The sequence below is a fragment of the Pecten maximus genome, chromosome 7 (genome assembly GCF_902652985.1).
Source record: "Pecten maximus chromosome 7, xPecMax1.1, whole genome shotgun sequence".
Classification (NCBI taxonomy): Eukaryota; Metazoa; Mollusca; class Bivalvia; order Pectinida; family Pectinidae; genus Pecten; species Pecten maximus.
The window spans coordinates 17713311-17724399 of NC_047021.1; the positions used below are offsets into that span (position 1 = coordinate 17713311).

At 34.7% G+C, this 11089-nt stretch overlaps 1 protein-coding gene across 1 annotated transcript; it reads right to left on the reverse strand.

The window, feature by feature from the left end:
• Window positions 1-856: 856 nt before the first annotated feature.
• On the reverse strand, window positions 857-6949 carry LOC117331795 (dual specificity tyrosine-phosphorylation-regulated kinase 2-like). The gene has a single exon (XM_033890683.1). The coding sequence runs from the start codon at window positions 6710-6712 to the stop codon at window positions 5093-5095; it is 1620 nt and encodes a 539-aa protein (XP_033746574.1). The 5' UTR covers window positions 6713-6949; the 3' UTR covers window positions 857-5092.
• Window positions 6950-11089: the final 4140 nt, after the last annotated feature.

Consider the following 11089-nt stretch of genomic DNA (forward strand, 5'->3'; position numbering starts at 1 on the left):
AAATATCCTTCCAGTACTTTTCAAGAAATAAAGATAACAAGGATTGTGTAGAGACCGAGGACAGACGGACCACACACCTTAGACATAGGGTAATTTGAAAAGCTCGCCATCTGATAACAACATTTTATTGTTATTGTGGAATCATTGCACTGTTGAAGAGACTGTATATCTTGTCGGCACATGCTATCTGCCATGCCCTAGGGGTTGACAGAGAAACAGGTAAAACAGGAGACAACCCTGTGAAAGATAACAGAAAAAATATCATTTACTCCCTTTGGAATGAGATGGGGGCTGTCAACCTGAGGAGGATTCTTAAAGTGCCAAACAGCAGGGGATGTCAACCCTCTATTCTTAATTATAAACTGCCAAGTACTCAGCAAATCACCTTAAGAATTTTCCCCCTCAGGTTCAGATCCCCTGTCTCACCCAAAACTTCAAGGGAATGAAAGATTCTATTAATCTCTTCCATGTCTACTAATAGTATGCTTGTGGTTATATGGTGGCTTGGCCACCAGGATCTCAAGCATTTAAGCAACAAAGCTGTACATGTAATCTTCGAACAGGATCCCAATGCTTCGACCATAAATTAAAGGTCAGTGCAACTTCATTGACCTCACAAACACAGCTATATTCTGATTCAATGTTTCAGAAGTTCTTTGAAACAAAATTAAAGTCCAAAATAAATACATCAATTAGACTAGGTATTCAAGTAAAATGTATTTTTGATAATTATGACACGACTGACATCTTAGTTTCTATCTCAATGTTCATGTGTAGAATTGCTTTACGATCCAGATGCCAAGGCAATTCACATCAAATGAATTACCCAGTGAAAAATTAAAACACAACAAATATATCACATGGAACCTGTGTCATCTTTAATATACATTGTTCAATTACACTTCAGTTAAAAATAATTGATACAGTCTATTTTTGTAATAAAACTTGTCAGTGGGTTAAGAAGTTCATATCTGTATAAATCTTTTGAAGAGATTTTCTACATAAAGCTGCATTTTTAAAATGCAAGCTATCACATTCTCTCTGGTTTTAAAACTGTACAGAAACTTGGCAGACATGATAAAGAGTATAATAATATAATAATGTTTGCACAATGTGCAAGACTGAGGACAATGATGATGATAAGACAGGGAAACGGTTATATACAAAAATTGAAAATATTAAAGAACAGTGGTAATGGTTAAAAATCATATTACAGTAATAAATTTATACAAAAGAATAAAAATAAATCATGATATAATTACAAATACAATGAATTTGTTCACAATTAATAATAAATTATAGCTAAAACTTTTAAATTTTTTATTTTAATTTACACAAGATTTTGTCTTAATTTGAATTCACAACCATTCAGGTTTGATCATTTTTCATACAGTACTTGAAAAATATGTGTACCAATTCATCAGAAATCTTGAATTCATGAATAACTTCAGGAAAAGAAAATTTACAAACAGTGATCTACAAATAATGGAATCCCCAAGATTGTATCATAAAATGCTTAAACTATTTTAATAATCCGATAGTTTCATGGAGCATTGATAATGCATATACATGTAGAAAGTAAATTTAAATCCAATACAATGATGCATTATTAATGAAAGATCAAAACAACATATTATGCTCAAGTTAAAACAATGATATATTTATGATTTTCTTGCAGAGTGAGCTCTTCTATTGTAGGTATGAAAGAATGAAAATCATTAATAGTGAGAACTCATTATCTATACAAACATATTGTTCGATCACAAACCAATTCATTGAGAGTACTGTGTGCAAGAATATCAGATTGTACAGTATAGCTAGTTCACATAAATGGTAAAAATTAAATTTGATCCTTGAGCAAAGCTTTTAAAGCTTGTATACTGTCTCATATTTCATTTTTTAAATAAAAGATCCCACATTTACATTGTTTCCTTATTCCAAAATCCTGTCGAAAATAAAATTCAGCATAGAAAAACAACCTTGATAATAACAAACATACAGCAATTCATTATAAAAGTAACTGTTCAAAGTTAATAAATTTTTTAAAAAGGATTTTTTTTTCTTCAACTAAAACTGAATGCAAATCTTGGTTGAAAAGCACTAGTATTTATAATCGTTAAAACTTAACTTTTATAACAATCCAAAATTTAGTGAATGTTTTCCACTGTGAAAAAGATTAGACACGCTACGTATGCAAGATTTGGCTAGAGATTGTACCAGACTAGGCACAGGAGATTTGTAATATTGGTACCATGCTTGGTCTCTGTTACAGTTGTAGCACCAGCAGTTTCCTGATGTACATTGATCACATTCATTGATTATTTCCCTCTTAGCTGTATTGCAGTGACATAACTCAAGATTTGCCCTATTGTTTTCTTCCAGTTTGGATATACTACTCCAATGAGTGGGAGGATGGAGGCTTTAGTAGTAGCATAATAAACACAAGATATTTGTTTAGCAAACCATTCTCATTGTTCACTGAAGCAATGCCACCATCAGTAGAGAATTTCCATATATATGTGTACACCATACAAATTGAACCATACTGCAGATTAAGTCTTGATTTGCTTCATTTAATTTCCTATTGATTACATATGCTTCATGTATTCATACACAGCCTAGTGCATAATATTAGATAGAAATTCCAATCAGCAAATTAAAGTCCTACTAAAAAGAAAAAGAAAAGAAAAAAAAAAGGGGGGGGGGGGGGGGGGGGGGGGGGGGGGAGAGAGAGATAAAAATGCTGCCTTTGGAAATAATGGATGCTGTATATATCTATTTATAGATGTCCCATTGTTTTTCCCATGATGTGCATGTCTTATCAACTAATTTAACACAAAGCAGTTCTCTAATTTCATTACACCAATATGTACATGTATACATAAAAATTCAGGATATTGTCATTTATGATAAAAGTATAAAATTTTTGCACACACTAAGAGATGTCCCTTAGTATCTATCACTAACAAAAAATATGCCACAACTGTCATGAAAGTATACCCCATCCAACCCTGGTAACCCCCAGTTAATTCCAGCAGTGAGCCTTATTCATGCATGCAGAAAAAAACATTACAAATGTCCTTTGGTTGAGTTTCCTACAAAAGCACAATAGTACTAGTCTACCCCTGGTTCAAAGATTCTCCAACTTCCAATTTAGTGTTATCACTTAATAACATCAAACAGCAGAAGTTTGTGATTTGGATTTGCAAATGAATGTTTTGATGTCTAGGTAAAAAAACCCGATTAGATTAGAAAGTTTGATTTTTAAAAAACAAGCTCTCTTAAATATTTTCTACAATACTCATCACTCATTTAATATTAAACATTTTATTATACTAAAATCATATTATTACATTGTAATATTTTTTTGAAAAAAATATAATTTTACAAACTAACTGAAACAGTTTGGTAAAAAATATTCACTTTTAAGGAGCAAACTTTGTTATAAGCACATTACAGATAATAAATAGTAGATGGCACATTAATCAAGGAAATATATGTTACACTAACAGCAGGCTTATCTTATCAACATTCAAAGGCAGAGAAATGGTGTGCAGCTTCTTAACATAAATTAACACACATTGTGGGCAACAAAGACAAAACTAACAAAGTACAGCTAGTTCACATTCCAAACTTTCCCCCTTCTGAAAATAATCAACTGCAATCTTTCTAATTCTAAGGAAAAAGTTGGTAAAAACTTTCTGTTTTGTCTACAGCGACTTGAATTAATTAATTCTTTCAAGTTATAAGAAATCAGAAAAAAAAAAATGAAAACACAAAACAAGATACCAGCACATCAATTTGCACGGGTTAGCATATCAACGGTAGGCGATTTCAAGGTTTGGAACATTTTGAGTGGTTGATTGTATATATTCAAACAAGAAATGCCTAAGTAATATAATGAAAAAATATAAATCAATGCTTTCAAAGCCAACAATTCTAATTTCTGCAACATCAATTTTAAATATTGTGCATATCCACAAAAACTGAACTGCTATCTAAAATCTTGCATTCAAAATCTTGTATGAATCAGAAATATGAGGTAATAAGCTGACTTTCAGTAAAACATCTTAAAAAGGCACAACATAAAATGGATACTTGAACTCATGTGGAAAAAAAATCAGCTTCACTATGAACTATAAAGTAAGGTACTTACTAACCATAAATGACATATATAGAGATTTCACTATACAAAAAACACTGCCAACATAACTTTTATATTTCATTGCTGGCAAAATTTAAGCAGAAAAAAATGAAAGGGGGGAAAATCAGAAATATGCATCAGAATGGTTTTGTTGCTTCTGCTCATAAGTGGAAATGATAAAGCTACACTTATGTATCGATATGATATCCCAGTTATTGCAGATGGAATACTTATAATACTGTAACAATGACAGTACAAATGGTGAATAATAATATAATCTAACAGAAAATCAGAATATTCGCTCTCGCTCTCTCTCAAAAAGGGGATTAAAACGACTTAGAAAACACATTGTAAAAAATTCCATCACAGTGATGCTCAAATTGTAATGCACAAGGATCTTGTGCAATTTCTTGTCCACAAAATTTGGTGGTATAGAACAGTAGCACAAAATGTATATGTAAACTTTTCTCTGCCATGCTGGTTATAGAATTTTCCTTGAATAGAAAGGCATTTTAACCTTGCAGAATGCATTTCAAAACCAACATGCAAACTGTAACTCCTGACTGCCTAGCCCTATACTGCACAAGTACACATTACAATCCGTTTCAGTTTATATGTTCCATGGTGTGCATGTATTATCTCCCTTTTCTTACACAATCCAGTACATTCCTCAAATCTAAGCAGCCATCCCTAAACTTAAGGTGTCGTTGCATCTGTATTCCACATAGAACAAAGATTTGGCTTTTATGTTGTATAATAACTTCACAGAACATCATTCCACCACATTTTGTGTAAATAAGAAGTAATATTGGACAGGATAAAATACAACACATCATTCAAATACACGTGTACAATATCATATGATCACTTTTGAAGAATTCTCATCATTATCCATTGGACGGCATGGAGAGTATGTCTTGCATTTGAGTAATCACACAACAATAATCCCTATAAGGTTGGTATTTGTGGCAGTTTTGTTCGCGCTATCTCAGTTTCTACTAAGGATACAGGAGCACCTGTCTTTCCTCTACTGGAGCTTCCACTGGCCAGCTTACTACCTGGGTACACTGCACTAGTGTTGGCAGTGGATTTCCGACGCGATGCAGAATCTGATCTGGTATCATTTTGGGGTGGTGGTTTAGGTAATCTACGTCGCAGCCATTGGTGGCGTAGGGCTTGACTAGGTGTTATTCTAGCAGATGGCTCCCAGTCTAAACAACGCTTCAGGAAATCTATGAACATTAAATCATCACATCCCTTTAGTGCAGTGACAAAATCTTTGCTCCCAGGTTTTCCCCTCGTTTTTCCTCGCCTTGATCTTCCACCCTGTAAAGTTGTTGAACCATCTGGCAAAGTTGTGACTGTGCAGTAACGAGGGTATCCTTTAGAGCTGATGAAATTTCTAGAGCGTTTAGCGCTATCTAGAAATTTTTGGGGTGGCATGTTCTGTAATTCAATGATACAGGCCAGTTGATCACCCTCATCTTCTCCAGGGAATAGTGGGTAACCGGTTAGTAATTCTGCCAAAATGCAACCCAAACTCCACATATCAATAGGCATTCCATACTTGGCCCCTAGAATCACCTCTGGTGCGCGATAGAACCTTGATTGGATATATGTATAGATCCGCTGGTGTTCATAACAGCTTGAACCAAAGTCTATTACCTTTATACCGCTACGGCCCTGTTGTTTGAGAAGAATGTTCTCTGGTTTGAGATCACAGTGTATGATACGGTTCTTGTACAATGCATCTAAGCATTGCAATATTGAGTGTGCAAACTTGCGGACAAGTTGCAAGCTAAATCCCTGGAATTTGTTTTTCTTGATGAGTTCATACAAGTTCATACTGAGAAGTTCAAAGGTTATACATATATGATTTCTGAATACGAAATGCTCATAAATATGTACAATGTTAAAGGCATTGTCCTTATCCTGCTTCTTAAGGTGCTCCAGAATACGAATTTCCTCTTGTGCCTGTCTGTGGAATCGCTTTTCATTCCTAACCATTTTTAGGGCTACATGATCATGTGCCTTATGATCATACACTTTCACCACCTGGCCAAAGCTTCCTTTGCCAATCACCTTCAACACTTCATATCGGTAGGAAATGTGGTCATGGGGTACCTGCATGTAAGATCCCTGTTCATCGTCGTAACCGTTGTTATTTGCACCCCCAACGACCCCTTGCCTTTTCTTCGCGTTAGGACCAACAAAAAAGATGTTTGGGAAATTGAAGATTTCGTGGTGCTCAAATGAGGTCAGTTTGGTCATATACTGCTTCATAGCCGTTTCTGGGGTCAGTCTATTCCTTTTACCTACAGCTGATCCCCCCTTATTACTCGTATTGCTGCCTGCACTCGAGCTAGGACGGGGATTGGGTAGGGACCGCGTTTCGTCGGCTGTTCCGACGTGATGTTTTTGGTGTTTTCCGTGATCATCGTTATAAAGTTGTTGCACTTTCAATCCAGCACTTTGAACTCCCCCACCTACTGTCTGGGATGTTAACGGGGGCAGGCTATAGGGATGAGCTGCCGGTGGATTCATTCTATGATTTACCCGAGTCGTCATACTAATGATACTTCCCTCCGGTTATGTTCCTTCCACTGCAGTTTTTCTCCATCTAATCTTCCACGTTTGTCGAGATAAATATTTCCCACATCTTCCTCAACATGTTTATCACTTGAAAAAAACACGATTTTATCCAATTTCAGTGTGTTTCTGCTACGTTTACCCCACACTCTGTTGCTATTTTCAAGACAAGAATGGAGGATTGGTTGCCAAGCAGAACCCGGTTGGTCAACGTCACAACTTCTTGTTACGTCATGGAAACTGGGGTCACGTGATACAACAAAACCATTACACATGGTTGACCAGAACATAAACAAAACGCCGAGACATTGATTAGCAGTGAAATTGTTTTTCGATACGATGTTCTGGTATTTTTTGTTTTATATTGATTAGCAATTCTAATCGTAGTGCATCGTTTACTTGTACTGTCAATGAGAATAAGGTAAGAAATCGAATCAGACACACATGTACGTGATCTATGCTAGACATGATCGAGTGTGCATGTTGAGAAGATCTCGCTGGTAGCTATAGGGGTATTCCCAACCGTTGAAAAACTCGGCCTGCACTACTTTTATTAAAAAGTGTATTTCATACCTACACTTTTAATGGCTATACATTTTGACAAATTTTTAATATGATAAATAAATAATTATGATTAAAATTCGTTTACTCGAGGACCCCATTGGAAATAATTAAGCTGTACATCGGCTTTTATGGGCAATCTCCTAGGTAAAGCAAATTTACTCTATAACAGTAATGTGCAATATATAACATGATACTTATGTTAACTGTGATATTCAACAATATTTGTGATACTATTCATTAATCACTCATTTTTATCTATTATGAAATTAAGAAAATATGGAAATATTGTATATGTGATTCTATTGTACTGTGTATGCTTTACCTGAATAAATATTATTATTATTATGATATAAGTAGACCTATGTTTAAGGTGGATCATGACATATTAAGCCTGTATAAATATTCAATATCATCAAATATAATGACGGAATCCTAAAAGAAGATACAATTATTATATGAATGCCAACTAGTTGATATCAATAAATGACGTATTGATCAGTAATTGGCAAAAAACTTTAGTATGAAAATTTGAGAAAAATTGACTAGCCGACGAACGTTTGGACGAACGTTTGGTCTGAATGGCAACACACGTGTACAGGTAGCCGGGTCGTCTGTGTCAAGACACACCAGAGGCGGGATCAGGATGGCGAATGCTTGCGAGACATTGTCCTTTTTCGTTTTTGCGATCCAAATGGTTAAGTGGTCCAGTTTGACCGGTGTTGTTCGTTTATGAAATAGATACGGACCTGGCGATTTTATATTGTTTTCAGACGAGCCTTGACAAAGACTCACAAGGCCTGTATTAACATTTGCAGGTCTGTCAAGATATGTTTGAAATATTACATTTAAAAACTGATGAACAGGTTTGTCCGCATAAATGAACTGGCCCATTGTCACACAAAATTAATTGGTTATTCATCGACGTTAATAGTGGATAAATAAATGGGAATGTTGGCAAAAGTGAAAATTGTTGTTTTCATTAAAAAATATCACATACTTTTTTCAGTGTTCATAGGACGTGCACAGTATTCTCATTTCATAGAAGATAAATCATTATCTTACGTGTGTTATCCTGTACTATGTAATATGTGAACCTGTCAAGTTTTTTGGGAAAAACTGTCTAGAAACATTACAAAACTCCATCCATTTCCATGTCCAAAATATCCAAAATGTAGCTGAGGCAATGTGTATGAATGAAGTACTTGCAGCACGTCAATCAACGTTTTTCCCCACTAAGACTGCAGTCTGTAGGTCTACACATATATGTACCAAGGTTCTACTGTTAAGTAAAATTTAGGTAAAAAAAGTCATTGTCAGCTTTTGGAATTATCATGTAAAAACCTTTTCTTAGTACACTGATGTTTATATTTGTTGAAGTTCTAAGATATCTCCTTCAAAGTTCATATTGTGATACTGTATTTGAAGATCCTATACATCTCTGACAAAGAATAATATATGATCTGTTGAAAACATGATTAAACTGTATACATTTATTATACAATACTAAAAGTTAAATATTTTGCCCTATACACCAAAAACTTTAGCTTCTAATTCTATCTTTTAAATTTAAAGTGGATTAACAATTGTATCCCAAATAAAATCTATCATGCTCCACCTCAACATTTTGAATGTAACATTCCGATTTTTTAAGGGATCAGTATATTATATCATGATGCTGTTATTTTTTCATTAAATTTTGTTGGTGTTGATTACATCTACACTGTATTTCTATACTATATTTTCAATTTTGTGCATATTTGCTGAGAAGCAGTGTATATGCTGTCAGGCAATGCAGCATCTTTAAATAATATTTGTATTTGATATTCAAGGTTTGACAAAAAACAAAAGTATGCAATATGGTAATGATAATAGGAACTTTCAAAGGTTTATACAATGTATTTTCCAAAGACTAACACAAACCTAGCATCCAAACTGTAGATGAATGCTCTGGTTACCAACGTGATCAGCTCAGCCCAGCTGTCAGTCTGAAGGGCTTTTGATTAACTATGATTAAACTTTTAGTCTTTGGTGCTGTTGATGGCCTCTCCTCTGCAGTAAAGCCATCCAGTGTCAAGTTCACTTTTCCATTTAAACAACTTCTTTTCAATAACCAGAGGCCCAGAGACTTCATATTGGGTCTGTAGCATGCTTGGGTGAAGGGCTACCAATTTTGTTCAAATGAATGACCTTGACTTACATTCAAGGTCACAGGGGTGAAATAGGCTAAAATCTTTTAAGCAACTTCTTTTCAATAACCAAGAGGCTCAGGGACTTCATATTGGGTCTGTAGCATGCTGGGGTGAAGGGCTACAAAAAATTGTTTAAATAAATGGCCTTGACATACATTCAAGGTCACAGGGGTCAAATAGGCTAAAATCTTTAAAGCAACTTCTTCTGAATAACCAAGAGGCCCAGGGACTTGATATTGGCTCTGGAGTATGCTGGGGTGATGAGCAACCAAGTTTATTCAAATTAATGACCTTGACTTACATTCAAGGTCATAGAGGTCAAATAGGCTAAACTATTTAAACAACTTTTTCTAAATAACCAATACACACATGTACTTGATATTGGGTCTGTAGCATGCTTGAGTGATGGGCTACCAATTTTGTTCAAATGAATGACCTTGACCTATATTGAAGGTCACAGGGGTTAAATTGGCTAAAATCATAAAACAACTTCTCAATAAACAAGAGACCAAGGGACTTGATATTGGGTCTGTAGCATGATAGGATGAAGGATAGGAAGTTTGTTCAAATGAATGACCTGGGACCATAATTTAAGTTCAGAAAGAGTTAAATTGGCCAAAATATTTAAAAGACACCTTTTCCAAAAACTGCGAGACCCTGAGATCTTATGTTTGGTCTCTGATACACCTGTTTTTAATTATGTTTATGTATAAAAAGGATCACTGGATAGCAGGTGAGTGATTCGGGCCCATTGGGCCCCTTTTTTTTTGTCAAAAGGCAGAAACCTTCAACAAAACATTTGACCCTGAAGACACACCAGACTGTATGTAACCACCATCTGTAGTATAGTGTAACTTAAGAGGGTGAGTGCAACAACCAGCAATAGAAGCAGAGTCCAATTCTGCTCTTTATGTACATTATTTTTTAGACAAGCACAGACCATGCAGTCATCACCCATACAATCGATAAGTGACATGTTTTGAATGTGTAGCTAGATAGTGCCACGTATTATATATTATTACTCTGGCTTAACAATTAATAATTTGTGTACGTTATTCATGAACATTTAATTTAGTAAATTTATTAAAAGTAGCAATTTTCATCTTCTCACCCTGATATCTCTACATCTGTCCCTTTTCCTCCCAACTATTGCTATCTTTCTATATAAATCAATGTACATTTTGTGTCGTTATCACACTTTCTGTAACATATATTTGTGGAGAGGGCTTTTCTAAGTTGAAATAACTTGTGCCCGATCCATTTGTTTATAACAATAAAATATTTTCAAATAAAAAAAAACAACATACTGTACAATTTCAAATCCTTACCACTTAAGAATGTTCCAAGTCAAATTTGATGAGTAGGCTTTAATGAGAAAGTTGTTTGAAAAATTACAGAACAGTTAATGGATGCAAAAGTAGGATGTCAGATAACATCACAACTCCATGTTTCATTTGTTCCAGGTGGTCCTAAGATCATTTTACTATTCCTGGATTTGGGAAGATGATTGACTGTTCAGTAGACTTGTGAATTTAACTCATTCTCATTGCTACTCCTTAATTTGCATTAGGACATCAACAAAATGTAGGGGTCTTATTGTAAT